This window comes from Excalfactoria chinensis, chromosome 15 (assembly GCF_039878825.1).
Source record: "Excalfactoria chinensis isolate bCotChi1 chromosome 15, bCotChi1.hap2, whole genome shotgun sequence".
In the NCBI taxonomy this organism is placed as follows: domain Eukaryota; kingdom Metazoa; phylum Chordata; class Aves; order Galliformes; family Phasianidae; genus Excalfactoria; species Excalfactoria chinensis.
This window is the reverse complement of record NC_092839.1, coordinates 10,643,048-10,660,123: the sequence shown is the minus strand read 5'-3', so window position 1 is coordinate 10,660,123 and position 17,076 is coordinate 10,643,048. Positions and strand designations below refer to the sequence as shown.

Below are 17,076 nucleotides of genomic sequence, written 5' to 3'. Positions count from 1 at the left end.
ATTTGCTTTCACTACGAAGAGGAAGAGTAAACTTTCTTTCTGTCCTTGTAATTCCCCCTCCTCCACAATTACTTGAATGTGAAATCCTGCATGAGTGGGTTCTATTTAACTTGTTACTGAAAATAAAGCTGCTTTCCTCTATTTGGGGTACACGTGTTCAATTGCATTTCATAACCTGGGTTACTCCATCAAACCAAAGCTCATAGTCACATGAAGATGCTTCATCGTTTACCTACCTGCGGCTTCCATCTTGTTACAGCCCCTACCCAGCCATTCATTATCCTTACAGAAAAGAACCCACTCGTGTTACATTCCCAGTACAGGTCACATAAGTAGGTGCAAGTCTGACCAAAGAAAGCTGCCAAACCTTGGATAAAATTACTGGTAACAATAAAGACTTTTTAATAAAGAAAAACATTAGAGTAAAAAAAGCAGCAAAATCCTACCCTAAATTCAGTACCACCACCCTGGTTTTCCCCACTATCAATACTGAATTGATTTATGCATTCGTTTTTCCTACCACAGTCACCATACAATCATTCTTCACTATGGCAACATTCCTTATAGAGCATATGTCTAAATATTGAGTCTTCTGAATGCAGCTGCGTGTGCCTGGGATCGCTGCATTTCACAATGACACCGTAAATATTTTAAATCCCGTGACCTCCCACAGCTACTAAAAAACCCAAACAACCCAGGTTGCTGCAGAGTGCATTGCTTCTCCTCTGTATTCTGCCGAGGAACTGAATTCATTCTCCAGGCAGGGACTTAATCTAAGAGCATTCCAGACATTAACATTGATCATATTTTCTGTTAAAGATTATCATCTTTTCAACGCTGGTCACTAAATGACACTCCACAGATTTCACATCTGACAAAAGCTGAGCAAATCTTACCAGGGATACAGTTAAAAAATGATATAAGCAAAAGATACGAAGCACCAATAGAAGCAAATGTAGCCAGTGCTGTAATTTCATGAGCAAATGATACTTAATGTCATTAATACACATTGCAATCCATCGCCTACAAGCGTAGGGAAATTACTGTATTCTTTGGTCTTTAAAAATCACAGAAGGATTTTTTTACTTCTGTGTCTAGAAGGAGTTTCTATTAATATTTAAATGCGTGTCAAAATTTTACATTTACAACTTCCATCAATAAAAAATGCATTAGTGGTTTAAAAAATTCAGTGGTAGCATTATGTGAATTATCTTCAAATTTGAAGTGGATTCTTGTTCATTTCCAACTTTAAATAAAAGATATTCTATTTGGACTCAGGAATGTTCTGAGCCGCTCTTGTTTGCTTACAGTTCTGCAGTTCGTTCACGTCATCAGGTTAACAGTTGTTTCTCCTCTAATGTTCTTAACAACAGAAAGGAGAAAGGAGCAGCTATTTCACGTGCTCATACAGAGTAAGAACTGCTGCATAAAGAATATTCCATTGCACTGCCTTAAAGTCCCAGCAAGTTATTCTCCTATGCAATGTTCTGCATCAAGGCTCATCAAACTGCTTTTGGCCTCGAAACACTGAACTTAATGTGTTCTAAACTGCAATCTTTACCAATGATGGACTCCACAAAATGGCTGCAGGGGGTGGAGGCCCTTCCCAAGGAACGGGTTGGAACACAGCGTTGGCCAGAACTGCTGCATTTACTTCTGACTCTGTAAGAATCAACTGCATTCCCACCCCACCATCCCAACTCCACACCCCGACATCCCCACAACAAACACCCAACAACTGGTGACACGTTCTGCACTTTGCTATCAAAACCAAGAACCATTCTTGCATTTGTGCAGTCCTGGAGGGGCTTTGGCAGCCTGTGGAAATAGCAGAACCGTCACTATGAGTCACCCCCCAAGAAGTATTTCAAAATATAAGGGAACAACGTGAGTACATTAAGCAGAAACACAAAGCACTGGCATATTGCAGAACACAAAGTGACTTACAGATGCTTCCAACAGCAACAAAACGTTACTCTGAATTCATGCTTTCTTCCAGGCAGGGATTCTAACGCACGTGCTCAGGGATGGAGCAGTAAAACGTCTCTGGTAGAGACAACTTCACCGTGTCAGAGCTGCAAATAGAGAATTCTGAATTAAAACAAATAGCCTCTTAAAGGGGAACACAACGAGACGCTCACAGCCATCGTGCCACAGTCATCCTCCAGGGAAACTGAACCGCGTGGCACTAACAGGATTGTCACTTGTTTGTAGGATTTACAGAAGGCTCAGAAAAGTTTTCCAGGCTTATCATCAGAAATAATGTGCCACTTCTTCATCCTAGCAGCGCTATTTTACACAGCATTCTGGGATCAAAACGTGATTTCAACAATAATATATTTTCTGATGTTCTCCAAGGAAAAATTGCTGGTTTCTTCTCTCTAAAAGGATTGAAATGGGATAACATCTGTGTTGAGATTATTGTGAATATGTTAAACTGACAGTATGTCTCTAAGGGGCACTGCTCATTAATGCTCTGTGCATAAAATTAAAACCTGAAATATATTTTTCAATCCATTTTGAATCATTTAAGCGATTCTCATGCAAAGAAACTATTGTGCTGCAATGCTATATTTGCAGAGTTGAATATGAAAGCTATTAAAATGTCCCAGACCCCCCGCCTTCCATGCAAAGAAAAAAGGCAACTCTTCTGATTTGAAACATGCACTCTGCTGAGAGAAAAAAATACTTTCAAAGACCGTGAACTGTTTGATTTTAGTTTATATAATGCAACAAAAATCCATTTATGGGTGCGATAGCAGAGCCGGCTGATCTAATTGCCGCTCTAATTATCAAACAGGGAACCAAGAAGCGGCACACAAGTGAAATATTGCATTTGTTGATGGTTGGAGTGTGAGAGCTGCATCAGCTGCTGGTTTCGGGCTGCAGAGTGCCCTCCTCCCCTCTTATTCCAACTGAAGTTCTTGGCCTACCTACATGGCAGCTTAAAACATTCACAGCCCTCTTAGGCGCAAATATTTGAGGCTTTTAGATACTTTGTTCGACAGGAAAGAAAGAAAGAAAGGAATAGCCAATAAGGATTCAGACCCACTGCCTACAAACCGCCCGGCTGGGGTCAAAACACGCCTGCATTTATGTTACAGTAAGTGTCCAACAGCGGGAAAAGCCATTTAAGGACAGAGCAGCTTCCACCAAGGGGCGGGAATTGCCTCAACCTCCCGCGCCACGAGGGGCCGCTTTCATTGCGGAAACGATTTATAAAGGAGCTGATGGGGGAGGAGGAGGAAAAAGCGCAAAAGTCCTTCTTACAAACCGCACGAGGTTGGGGAATTTCACCGGTGCGCCGTAAAACGCCGGAGCTCCTCCGCAGGGCCGGCAATGCGGGGCGGCAGCGCTGAGCTCCCTCCGGCCTGAACCCCCCCCAACAGCCGGAGCTCCGCAAACACCCGCTGCCCTGAAGCGCACTTTGTCACCTGCTTCGCTCTGCCGTGGATCCCTAGCGAACCGCGTCCAAACATCAACGAAAACGATGGATGCGAGGTGCAGCAGCGCGCCTAAACTGCTCTCCTTGGGAAGGAAGCAGCGGGTGCGATCAGCCCTTCACCTGCACAACGCGGGTCACGCTCCCGCTCGAGGCGGGCCGCTGTCCGGGCCGAGAACAAAAGCGGAGCAGCGCCGCACGCGGCACACGAGGCTGCCCCGCGCCTCGGGCACGTTCCGGACACGCGCTCCTTCCCACGCGCTCCTTCCCACGCGCCGTCGGCGCTCACCGCCCCGCAACGGCCGCAGCGCGCGGACCCACCCGGCGTGGAGATGGCAGAGCCGCGCAGCGCCGTGGCCGAGGACAGCTGCTGGTAGCGCTGCTCTGCATTCCCTGCTGCCCGTCGTGCCCCCGTGCGCCCGGCTCCGCTCTCAGAGCTCGTGCTTTCCTTCCAGCGGCACGAGGGCGCGGAGACCTTTCTGCGGGCAGGGGAAGGGAGGCGGCTCGGGGCTCGCGTTTGCAGGTGTCACATTGAACACGGCCTGCAGGGAGCTGCGTCCGCGTGCAGCGCCTCCTTTCCAGCCCGTGGCAAACAGCTCCCATTGCCTCCGAGCCACAGAGCAGGCAGCACAGCCGTGTTGCTCGTGGACCTGCTGCTCTGAGGCGGAGGGCTGAAGGCTCGTGCTCCGTGCTGTGCTTTTGATCACTCGTGGTTGGGTTCGTTGCTTTACACTTTTAGAATGTGGCCCTCGAAGTTTTCTCACACGCTTCTCCTTTTCAGGAAACGATCCGTTGAAACTGAACTTGAAACTGCAAGAAGATGGACTCACAAGTGGGGATTCCTGAAAACAGCTCTTGAGGAGGTAAAACAAACGGCGCTGGGTGAGCTGTGCAGCGGGGTGGCACGCGGGGCTGTGCACACACAGCACGATGAGCACAGAGTAACGTGCGTGCTTTGCTAAGCCAGGGTCACAGGTTGCAGATGTAGCACCTGTAACGATGGGCTCTGGGATCTGGCTTTCCTCTGAAGGAAATGCAGCCAGTGGTAATTGATATGCCACGCACAGCCTGATGTATTTCTCCTGAGAAACACGACTCCCAGCAGTGCTAACAAGTACGAGATGCACACTGACAGGAAAACATTTCCCCTTTGTCTGTCCATATGGTACTTTAAAAACCGCGGGGGAAAGGTTCTAGCTAATTAAAATTGCAGCGGAGAAATTTACAGTGAACTCAAATATTTGGAGAGGTGTCTGTTCTCACCAGTGTTTAGATATGAGTGTATAGCATTGCATAATGTTAGGGTGGAATCGGGATACTTCATTGCTAAAGAGCAGGATCGGTGCGGGCCCTGAATGCAGCCATAGTTACCCTCCATGCAGCTGGAAGCACTGCATCCATTGCAGGCTGTTTGAACACTCCTGGAGGCATCCACGTCAGCACTTCAGCATCCATCCGTGATAACCGCTGTCTGGCACATAGCTGATAGATTATAGATAGCTGAAAAGCAGACAAAATCAGTGCGTTCTTATTGGCACACTTAGTCTTTGTGGTCATATAAGGAACACAGGATATATTTCTAGCCCTTTCTGGACTACTGGTACAATTTAAGAGTTGAATCACTCGGCAGCATTTTGCCTTTCACCCGAAATGCAGATTTATTTCCAAAACACTGTGATACGTGCTCCTGGTTTAGGTGGAAAGAACAGGGAAATCAGACACAACAGTCAGGGGAACGGGATCGATCTCAGGGCCTGTTTTTTTAGTGCTGATGTTTTTATTTCAGTTGATTGAAGATGAAAAGAAGGAAAAAACAAAGCCCAAGATAGAGCTCCCAGAGCATCTGCGGATTCGCCCTGTGACACCTCTGGAAAAATACATTAAGGTTAGAAATGAGACTCTGAGATTGCGGTACAGCAATGCCTGTCTGAAGAGACCACCCAAGCCCTACAGTTGACTTGTAGAGGCGGGCCTTTAGCTCAAGGTCAGAGTAAATTGTATTAGCGGCCCAAGCGATGCTTTGAAAGCCCTCATTTAGAAGAAGGAACAGCCCTTTGGATGTGGCTGTTAGCTCACAGGGCTTTCACTGGATGTCATCATCTTTCCCTAAAGCACGTCCCCTGTTCTCAGTGACATCGACTAACAGAACAGTCAGCTGTACAGCTTATTATAGCAGAACGCCCAGACCCGTTTACACCTGCTGAGCAGTCATTGTTCAAATATACACGCACACGCCTTACTTCGAGGCTTATCGTAGCCTCATCTCTCACTTTTAACTGTTGGTTAAGACGCGGCCGTTTTTTCCATCTATATGTAAGTATTATTTTTGGCAGAGATGACGCCTTTGTCCTTTTAGTGGCACAAATTGGATCAGCCGGGAGAGGTCAGCTCTAATGAGTCAGTGTGTTTGATTTATAAATGTGCGGCACCCGAATCACCACCAAACAGAACAACCATAGAGCTCTATTGCCAACAGTGGGAGAGGAACACAGTCATAAAAGGAGAGGCAGAACATGCCAACAAAAAGCAAGGGCAGTTCGCTCCGAGATGAAGGAAACAAAAGAGACTGAAAGTTCCTAATCATTGACCTAAATTTCAAGGGATCCCAAGGGTGGTGTGATAAGGTGAGACTAAACTGCATAAGAGAGCAAGTGCTGGGTGTGACAGAAATCAAATGGCAGCACTTCTGCCATCAGAGCTCTCATTCAGTCAGGTTTGCCTTTGCTGCACATGAGGGTATTCAGAACGATGCGTCTTTCTGCGCATTCACCTTTATGGTTACACTCATCTGTTCTTCTCTCTGGGTTGGATTCATAATTGCTTCTCCGTAGTCCTTTCCCCCAGATCATAAGTAGGAAATGATTTCCTTTATTATCCTGCTCGGTGGGTGGCACTTCTGGCCATAAAAATTATCTTTTTGGAGGAACTGCTCCACCTAAATATCATAAACATGTCTAGTCTTGGCCAAAGAACAAAGTGCAGCAACTCTGGCAAGAGAACTGAAACATTGTTCTCTTACTGCGTGTTTCTCACTAAGTCCCCAGATGCTAAAACCATGTAAAGTGCCCAACTGAGATGATTCAGCCAAAGTAAGCACAGCAGTCACTGAACAGAGGCTGCTGGCTCTTGCTTTGTTTCCTTTTTAGCAAGATTAGTTGCAGATTAACTTGATGCTTACCCATCTTTTAAAGTAGAAAGTGGAATGGATGAGTACTTCTGGACGCCAGCTTGGTCAGTAATATCTTTAGCATTTGGCCACAGAACTGTTATTCCATGGCAGCATTGCTACCAAATACACTGCGGCGAGTATGAAGTGCTGTTTTTCCTGTTTAGAGAAGGCAGGTAGCTTAAAGATTACTGTTAAAGCTAAAGAATAAACCCTTCTAATACCGTAAAGCCCTTAGAAATATATTGAACAAAACTCTATGTATGAAGAAAATGCATAATATATACTAGTGAATGATAACGGTGAGTTTTGAGCTCCTGTTATATGTACCACTCGAGGCACTAAAGGACTTTAAGGAATGGAAAATGAAAGTTAGTTACTTCACTGGAATTTGGCCATTTAACTTCTCTCTTCCCCTGTGCCTTGCTACAGAATGGGACCTAAATTATCCTAATAACTTTTTATATAATAACACATCCTGTATTATAAATCAAACATCTATGCAGCTAGGCAATCTTCCATAAGTGTCAGCATGTGTTCAGGATATTCATTCATTGGATTGCATCTAAACCCACTATTTTTATACGTTCTCATTTCCAGCCCCACTGGAGCACAAAGGAAGATGCTGCATGACAGAAATTACCATCAAAAAGCTTTTAATCATTGAATTCTACGTGTTACTTTTATTCTAGGTGAACCCATCTCCTCCGGTTCCAAAGACTTCCCAGGGGTTTATTGGCTGGAGATCAGCTGTTCCAGAGCTCCAAGTTGAACGTTTGCAAATCCAGAGCTGCAAAGGCGCCTTCTTCAAGGATCTGAACTGGCCATGTGAGCCCTCTGACTGACAGTAGGAAATAACAAGTAGACACATAGAAGCACTCGCACTCCAAAGTTAATATTTGCTAATGGATTGTTGAACACCTGTACGGGGACCCACAACCACCGGGGCAATGCGTGAACATCACGATGGAGCATTTTGCTTGTTGCAGATTGTTTGGAACCTGTAGCACTGAGGCTGTGAATCCTGCTTCAGAGTTGCCTAGTTTCCAATGGAGCTGCCTGATTGGTTTAAGTAAAGCTTACAAAGGCCATTCAGTAAAATGAAGTCACTTTCTAAAAGCAGTTTCGATGTCAGAAGTGTTTTTTGTTGTTCAGGATACAAGTTTCTAAGCATAAGTTTCAAAGCAAAAATATGCTACCAAGTATTTATGTTGCTGCAGATTTTTTATACTAATGTTTATATCAAGCAGGACTGGTAGGAACTCAGCAACAGACTGCTGGAGTCTAAGAAACGCCATCTGAAAAAAAAAGAGAGAAGCTAAATTGGCCTACAAGTGTTTTCTTGCACTGAAAATTTCTGAATACATCCATCTTCATCCATCATTTAACACGTTCTGCACAAAAAAGACAATGTGTTATCAAATCACTTCTTATGGCAAGCCTATTTTGAGAGATATTTGTGCAGAAATAAACATATGAACAACGCAGCAGTTTCTTGAATGGCCCACCAGGTGTTCCTCAGTTCATCAAATAGCCTTTGGTTGGAAGGTTTGTCACACTTTGGTTTGGCAGCTTGTGGAATCTCACCTGTATCCTGTTTACCAAACATAGCAGTGTAGCAAGCACACAGCACAGTACAATACAGCATGGAGAGAGGAAATAAAATACATTTCCATACTGTCACCTGCCATTCAATCAATCAAATACCTGAACGAGGATCAGACTGAGCACAGGGTCACTCCTGTCTCGCACTCTCAGATAAAGCTGCATGAATTGGTTCCTCCTGTAAGCAGTGAGGAATCCGAGATGTTTGGTTTAGAAAGGACACACTGTTCCCTTGGATGCTTTTCAACACTTCCTGCTATGATGTTAGCAAAGCAAATGGAGATAAGAGTAATGTGTTAATGGCAAGCCACATGAATACCTGTCTCCATACAATAGATTATTTCTGAAATCTGTAGCATTTGTTCTCTTGTGTTACAGTCTTGCAAACTACATTTCACATTGAAGACGTATTCATTAACAGTAAGGGATTGCACTGGGAGCTATTGGTGCAGCTGTCTCAGTGTCAGAGGGCTCAGCCTTGCACTTCATCACCTACCTGCAGGTCTGCCAGGAATTCTGAAAACCGAAGGAGACTCATTTAGGTGCAGCAGATTCAAATCCTAGTTAACTAACATTTAAAATGTACAACTATTGAAACAAATAACAGACTCCAAGAAATCCATACAGGCAATTCTTCAATCCTCGTTATTACTTAGGGAGAAAAGGCTTTCCTCTGTAATCCTGCTGCTAGATCTCCATTGTTTTCTGCAGCAATCAGTTTGTACTTGAGTCAGCACTAAGCCCTTGGCTTTCATAGCAGTAGGTCAGCAGTTAGCGTTTGTTCTTTCCCTCTTCCCAAGAAATGACTCACAATGATCAACAGCCCACCTACTTTTTTTTTACATCCAGTTCCAAGTGCCCACAAAATAACTATGTTTTACTTTTTCCATATTCTTTACAAATAATGGAGGAGTGAATCATATCCGTTGGAAAGATCACCAAAGAATGAGAATACATAGCTGAACTAACTTCAGACTGAGAAAACAGAATGAAGAATTACTTGGAATCACACACTGGAAATTTAAACTAAATTGCACTTTTGCTACTAAGTATAACACACAAACTGCTAATGAAAAAGCAAGATCATTATATTTTACATCACTTTTCAATTTTAAGTGCTTTCTTTTAATTGCTAGGTTTCTGTATTTATGTGTGTATCTACATATATAACATGGTTCCCTAGCTTGTTTTAAGGTCGTGTATAGATCCTTTTACTCTTGTTTGATTTAGATAAACAGGTATTGTAACATTAATATGTAATTTGGTAGCAATTAAATTACACAAATTCCAGCTAAATGAAAGGGGAGCTTCACAACCACTCATTTAAAATGTTACATTAAAGGTCCAGAGCTGGTATCTAATATCCAGTAGATGTTTGTATGAAGTGAAAACCAACTCCATATGAGTTACTGATTTTGGAAACCCAAATAAGCTCCTTGTCCACCACCTATTGTTGGACATTTCTGAATCTTACTCCCAGTGTCTGAATATTGACCCTGTATGAACAATTAAGTTGTGGGTTTTTTTTTTTCCTTTTAAGTAACTATCATTTAACATACTGTTACTTCCAGAAATACTTTGATCAAGATAATCTGGGGGATACATAGAGATTATTGCCTAAAGTTTTAACTTCTATAGGGTAAATCTGTGAACTGCTGATCCATACATTTGGGATTTCGGTATTCAAGAATACACAAACTAGAAACCTATTTCTTTTCCCAGCATGTTTAATTTGATTCTTTATACCTGAAAAATATGTGAAGTAGTTTTAGATTTGAAACTGACAATGTATTGCCCAGTCAACCGCCTCAGTCATGAACCCAACTTGCTGATACAGGATTATTAAATCATCTTGTAAGGTTTCAAACTTGGCATCTCATTTGTGGAAATTAACCTATTTTTCGGAGCTAAGTTGCACACACAAATGTCACTGCAGACTGTAAAATATCACACTATTTCCAAGGTCAGGGCTGTGTTAGTAAATTCAGTGCACGTAGTGGGGGAGAGGCTTCACAGCAAATTTAAATCACTTCAAAAATGCAGCAAAAGTCGGGGAAATGTAATTCTGTATGAATGTCTAAGTTTGTGCTGTGCGCAAGACGGAGCAGAAAGAGATGTATCTAAACATACATAAAATGTTACATGGATTATTTTAAACTGAAATTTGAAAACAAGATGATATTTGTCTTCTACGCTTCAACGTAAGCTTCATTTAACGTAGACATTCATCATGCTTTTGGTGGCCTGAGGCTCACATCAACAAAGTGAATCAGCAACTCCTCCTCAGCTGACCAATATTTTGCAGAGCTGAGGCCATCTCGTCTTATTGCACTTTCAGTTAAATTAGTTCCTTGCTAACATGCTGTTTTTAAAGAGAAACTACAGAGTATGCGTTCAGAATTCTGTATGCAAAAATACATGTGTATTTTGTACACAATCAACAGCAATACATGAAATCAGCCACACATCCTTTGTGACTGTGGACGTGTGATGAAATAATAGTAGGGACTTAAGTTACAACTGTATTTAAGTTGAAGGACCATGAGATCAGAATTATCCTTCTCATAAGCACTTGCTTGCTTCATCAGCCACATCACTGGGTGGCAAAAAACATTTTCCTTCACAGCACATTGTTAGAACTGGCACACAACTGGCTCCGGCTATTTATAATTTAATTAATACAAGATATTTTACAGAGAGCTCAAATTTGAAAGTATTTATTTAAAACGCATTTTGAATCAGAGAGTGAAGATTTCTGATTAGATGATAGCGAAATAGTGATTCTGTGTAAGTAGCACTAATCAAATTGCAGTCACCACACCGAGAGAAGCAAAATGAAAAGCAGGCGCAGCATGCAGATAGCCAATTGATTTTGCTGCTGTAGAGAGTGGCCACTTAGAGAGTAACTAATTGCTCTTCTACATGGGACATTTCTACAAAGCCCCATTCCCCAGCTGTCCTCATAGATAAGCGCTCTAGTCCTAAGTCTGCACAGAAGTTACTGTCCCAGTTCCTGCTGCTGACCACTCTGCAGCCTGCGCTTCATTCTGAAATCACCTGCCTTACAAAACCAAGAATGTGGATTGATTTGATTTGATTTTCCCCTTTTGGAGTTGCAAGGCTCCCCATTCACATGTATCATTTCCTTCAGTGATGGATTCAGATGGAGGCAGTGCACCAGATGCTCAGGGAAGGATCAGATGGGGTCAGACATAAAATTAACTTGTTGTGTTTACTTTTAATTCCTATTTGCTTAAGCAGACACAGCTCTATTTGCTATAGCACATAAAACTCTTACTGAAAGCATGAGGCAATCTCTTCTTCGGAACACTGCCACTTCCAAAGGCTGTAAAGCAGGTTAGCAAAAAGCATCATCACTTCTGAGCCCCAGTGTAAGATTCTTCCAGCCTTTGATGCTCTTTTTATTCTTAAACCAGTACGCTGATCTCAAAAGTAACACAACGCAGCCTCGGTAAACTTTCTGCAAGTACAAAAAATTCACTGTGTTTAGCAACAGCACAGGAAATTGTAGATCAAAGCCTGGTTGTTACCGCCTGGCACATGATTTCTTTTGTAAGAAATGACAGCATCTGAAAAAACTTGAGCTTAAAGTAAGCATGCTTCCTCCTGTTCAGAAGTACCTAACAGCAGTTACATGTTACGTTATGCTGGGTACATCATAGCACAGTGCGTTAAAATATCTTATTTAGAGAGTAACTCTGAGGATAATTTCCTGTACTTTTCTATCTTTTAAATTTATTGTTCCTGATTTGCAACGGTAACAGAAAGTTAAGGCCAAAATTAACCATTTTCCACCCAGGAGTGGTGAATTTTTCTTTTCTGTAGAAACCATCTGAGAGTTTCACATTTCCTGTTAACAAACTGAGAATATTCTCCATGTTGTTCATACATTTCTCCACAATTTGGATCTAGCACAGGCCAAAACTAAGTTTACCCAGCTGAAGTTGCGAGGGTTTGGGCTGAATTCATTTTGCATTAAAGGACCCTTAAACCCCCACCCATTGCATGCTTATTACAATAATGAATCAAACTACAACTTTTAAGTTTCACTTAACTGTTTTGGAATGGAACAAAGAGATTGCATTTCATGGCGAGGCAGTTGACCCGGTCTATCCAAGCTCTACTGTTTCTTTATTACATGATAAGCTTCTCTAGCCTGTTTTGGTGACGTACTCCACAGATACACAGCTATATTGAAAGGTGGCTGAAATTTCGAAGTGATGAGTCAGTACAACACATTTTTATTAATATAAACTACATCTCCTGATCTCAGATGCATATGTTGCCAAACTCTGACCCAACTTTGAACTTGGCAATTTCCTACATATTTCCCTCCCCCGTGCTTCATGTGATTCATTAAAGAAGCTGTGATTGAAATAAACCTGCGAATTTCAAAGCAAAAAATTAGATGCAACCACGTTGCAGAAGAAACAGAAATAAACAGAACAAAGAGGATCCTTTCTAGTCCCCCTCGTCCTTTTTGGTTATGTAGTTACATGGCTCCACTGACACCAGCTTCACTGGATACATATGACCACAGGATCAGGCCTCATATGTACCAGACCAGGATCAAGACTAGGCAGGCATTTTGTTAAGCAGTACTTGTAACCGCCCAGACAACAGCACAGGGAGTAAGGAAGCAGCCATTTCTCACTCTGTTCTTCATTCAATCCATCTTTCTGAGACTGCTTTCCAGAGGGATCAGTTGCAGCAAACAGCCTTGCACTAAAACAAGACATGGCAGCCTTCACCCGCACACCCTGCACGCACACACGCACACTGCTGTCTCTTGCCTCTCCGAGCGTTGCCTGCAGGCTGCCGTGTGACACCCGGCTCGTCCACCCTGTGAGCAGCATACAGCCCTGTGCTCTGCCTGACCCAAACCTGACAAAGCCTTCTCACTTCTCACAGGCTGAAAACAGCCCCCCTTCTCCTCCTGAAGTGAGAGACGGTTAATGCTTTTATTCATCACAGGGGAGCAAGACAAACCCAGCCATGCTAGTAAATCTCCTCTGCTTGCTGACACGCGTCAGACACAACATTCTCATCCTTAAAAGCAGCAGCAAAAACAAAAACAAAACAAGAGCTCCCTGCCCCTCCCCCCCAAAAAACCCACACCAGTGAGCCACAGCCCTTGTCTGGAAAAACCAAGCAGACATTATGCTGGTATTGTCAGAGCACAGTTGCATCCTTTGTTTAAATAAAATCCACAGCCATTTCTTGTGCTCCCCATTATGTGCAGTGCAGCTTCCATGTCAGTGTAACACTTGCTGAAGGAACAAACCCTGTACGTTCACAGTAGTTCCCTTAGGAGAAGCCAAGGTATAGTTATTGAGCAGTGCCATTGCCTCATGGGCTGCAGAGAAAGCAGGAAGAGACACTGCTTACCATTCACCTGAGCAGAGGGGCACTGTCTGCACCTAAATTCTTCCCTGGCTGCAGTCACATCTCTGGTGACACATGCTCAGGGGTGACAAATGTCCCTCCTTGCTTAAGCCCAAGTCCTGAGAAGTCAGGCTGGCTGTGTGCCTCTGTCACTGGGCACAACGGTCTGTGCAGCACCGGTGCTGCTGGGTCAAGGTTGTGAGGAAGCAGAGCTCCAACACTTCCTAGAAGCACAGAACACCAGGAAATGGCCCCTGAATCCTCAAGACTGTAAAATTTCCTTCAGCCTGCACTTCTGGATGGCTGGGAGCTGGCTCTGACCAGGACACAGTGCCAGGAGAAAGGTAACATGCTGCAGTGCCAACCAGCCAACTACTTGGCTTGCAGGGAGCACTGCTGATGTTTGTTCTCCCGGAAGCAATGCCATTAATCATTTGAGTTACTTGTATGCAAATGGGAAAAGATCAATTTCAACAGCTCTCACCATGGTTCAGAGAGAAATATTTCACCACAAATGTTTGCCCTCCTATTTGTTTAAGGTACAGCACTGAGAAAATAAGCATTTTTAAGGGCCAGCTATAAGCAACAGAGCTTAGGACTAACTCCTTCACCTTGGGTCAGTGCTATTTAACTTCAGAAGAAACAATCTTCTTCATACTCAGCAAATTACAGTTAAGATGTTCCTGATGTATTTATGCAGTATTATACACTTAAGAAGCAAGAAGGAAAGAAGATTCCCTAAATCTGCTTTTAATTCTCCTTTCATTCCTACCCTTGGAGCCATTGCTAATCAGTCACTGCCAGGGACAGGCATTCTGGTCAGACTGCTCTGCACTGCACCTATCGGTCTCCTGGTTCTGTTGCAACAAACAATCCATTGAGATTCCATGGAACACAAAAGACCCCAAAGCACATAAATACTGAAATTATTTAGAATGCTTTTTATATTCTTCTCACTGTGCATTTGGCAGTATTGCCGTGGTTGTGTTGGAGCTGAATAGTGCACATGCAGACAGTACTCATGGTATAACAAAAGCATCCAAACATGAGGAAGGATCATCATATCCAGTGAGCCAAAATCTCACGCTGTTTTGAAGAAGGGCTCTGTGCTGGCCATTTTCCCATTATTTATTTTTTAATATGAAGAAATAGATAAGTACACCCTATTTCCTCAAAAACCTATGGCCCCCATTAATTCATTTCTTACATGCAAATCATCAATCAATATCTGGTGTGCAGACAATACAGGAGTCAGACAACCAGCCTTGCAGTTTGTTACCCGCTGGCCTGGCATGCCTTCTCCAGACCTCACAGGGAGGCTCAAGTTGGTTAAAACACCAGTTCCACCTCAAGCCTACAAGAGGATGTTTCACCAACTAAATGCCAACGCTGTTTTGTATTCCTTGGGCTGAGTCTGCTCGTGAAAGCGCTCCTGTCTATATCAGTGAGAGCCTGTTTAATGTCCCTAAGGTCAGAATTTGGCTAAACATATGTAGAACATGTTTATCGCACTACACATGTGCATATTTAATCTTAGATTCAGCAGCAAAGGAACAGAAAAGATAAAGATACTGAAACTGGACTTCAAAGATCAGGATGCAGTTCTGTGGACTCCCAGGGTGACTTTGGCCACAACAGTCACGCTCTCCTGCTTCAGTTCCCATCTGTAAGAAGCAAAATAACCATCCCTCATTTTCACTTCATCCATCTTTTCAATTTAGACTCCGAGTTCTTTGTAGTAGTGTCTCTTTCTCAAAATACACGCAGCTCCCAGCACACAATGTTCTCCCTCAGAACAGCTTTATGGAAATGTATCAAAAAAAACCAAACAACAAACACAACAAAACCAACAACCAAAAAAAACCAACACAGAAAATATCCACTGATGAGATAAGACCACCAGCACAACAATGCAAAGAACAGCTGTAATCTGTGGGAGGATTATTTCTCTTTGCCATAAATGCCATCTATTTTTTCAAGCCATGAGTTATTCCCTTCCACAGAACAGTGAACTCAGTAACTGCAGACACGCTGCCCTCAAACCAGCGCACTTCTCAAAGGGTTGCAGCAGTCTGTGACATTATATGGAAGGTGTCACATCTTAATGACTAATATTAGTACGAGCCTGCTTGATTAACATAATTTGTTTCTTCACTGGATATTTTATTCCAGATGAGCTGCTTTTCATCCATATTTTCCAGGGTAAAAAATATGCATTCTGACGTGCAATGTTAATATGCCCTCCGCAATAACCCCTTATTTCTAACTTTTCACTCTCACCTCCCATTCTCCTCAGCACATGAGACAAGTTCGAGCAGTAGCTATTGGTCAAGAGGCTCATGCGTTGGATACCTGCCAAGCCTTTTGGGGTGTTTAGCAGAGACAAACAGTCTCTTTAATGACACCCACATTTAAACTTAGCACTAAAATGGTGGGGAAAAATAAAGGAGAAAAATATGTAAAATGTCACTTTCTGACAAGCAGAAAATTAGAATTCATTCCCCTGAGAACTAAATGGACCTTTCTGCTTCCAGTCACTAACTATGACAAGGTTAACATTTTTCAGTCTAATGACTAAGGACATTAAGTGTGCATGTGAATAAGAAAATTACTAGAGGGTATTCGCTAAGCGTGTGACAACAGCTCAAACCGACAAAGGAACTCCAAGGATGCAGATTCTAACGCTGCCCATGTGCTATGGAGAACCAATGGGTAAGAGAAACACGGGGCACAAGCACACAGAAGTCACCTTTCTTTCATCACTGTTATCACAATAGTATAAATAACCACAGGAGGAGGTGCTTAGCTGGATAGGAGTTGAATCAACATCAAAGCACATTGTGCCTGCTTCCAGCATTCCCAGCATGGACACAGAAATGGCCAACATGTCAAACAGAGGCTACAAGACCCAAAAAGACTCAAGAAAAGGAAAAGTTCCAAGTGCGTATCTTATCTTCCCAAGTATTCTTTTTCCATTCTACACTTGTGGCTTAGATCTGGCGTAAAGCACTAGGATTATTCATGACTTGCTTTGGCTTCTGCCCTTCCCAGTTCAGTTTCCCCTGTAGCTCCTCACTGCCTTTACAACCACTGCAAACAACCAATTCAGTCATAGCTTCTAGACAGCGATGGATTTCCACCTAACACAGCAGCAAAGAAAAAGACAAGTCCATGTACTGCTGATGCAGCATTAAGATACGAGAAAAATTATTAACCATTGGGAAACTTTCTGGATATAAATGAAATTGGGTCAGTAAAAGATGACACATAGACTGCATTTTTAAATACCCATTCTTTCAAAATGATGGTTGGGGATATGGGCCAACTCTGAGAAAGCACATTTGAACAGGAGGGGTTAATATGTTACCTAACAAAGAAACTTGGGAGGGCATCAATAGACTTCAATGCAGAGAGCCCTCCTTTTATTGTTTCTGCCTTAAAATGAGTTTCAAAAGCT

The 17,076-nt window shown here is 42.9% G+C and overlaps 1 protein-coding gene across 1 annotated transcript; it reads left to right on the top strand.

Annotated features, from left to right (window-relative positions):
* The first annotated feature begins 3,735 nt into the window (after positions 1–3,735).
* CIMIP1 (ciliary microtubule inner protein 1) lies at positions 3,736–7,453 on the top strand. The gene is made up of 4 exons (XM_072349886.1): positions 3,736–3,815; positions 4,224–4,305; positions 5,229–5,327; positions 7,301–7,453. Exons 1-4 carry the CDS (start codon positions 3,775–3,777, stop codon positions 7,451–7,453), a joined length of 375 nt encoding a protein of 124 aa, XP_072205987.1. The 5' UTR covers positions 3,736–3,774.
* The last annotated feature ends 9,623 nt before the right edge of the window (positions 7,454–17,076 follow it).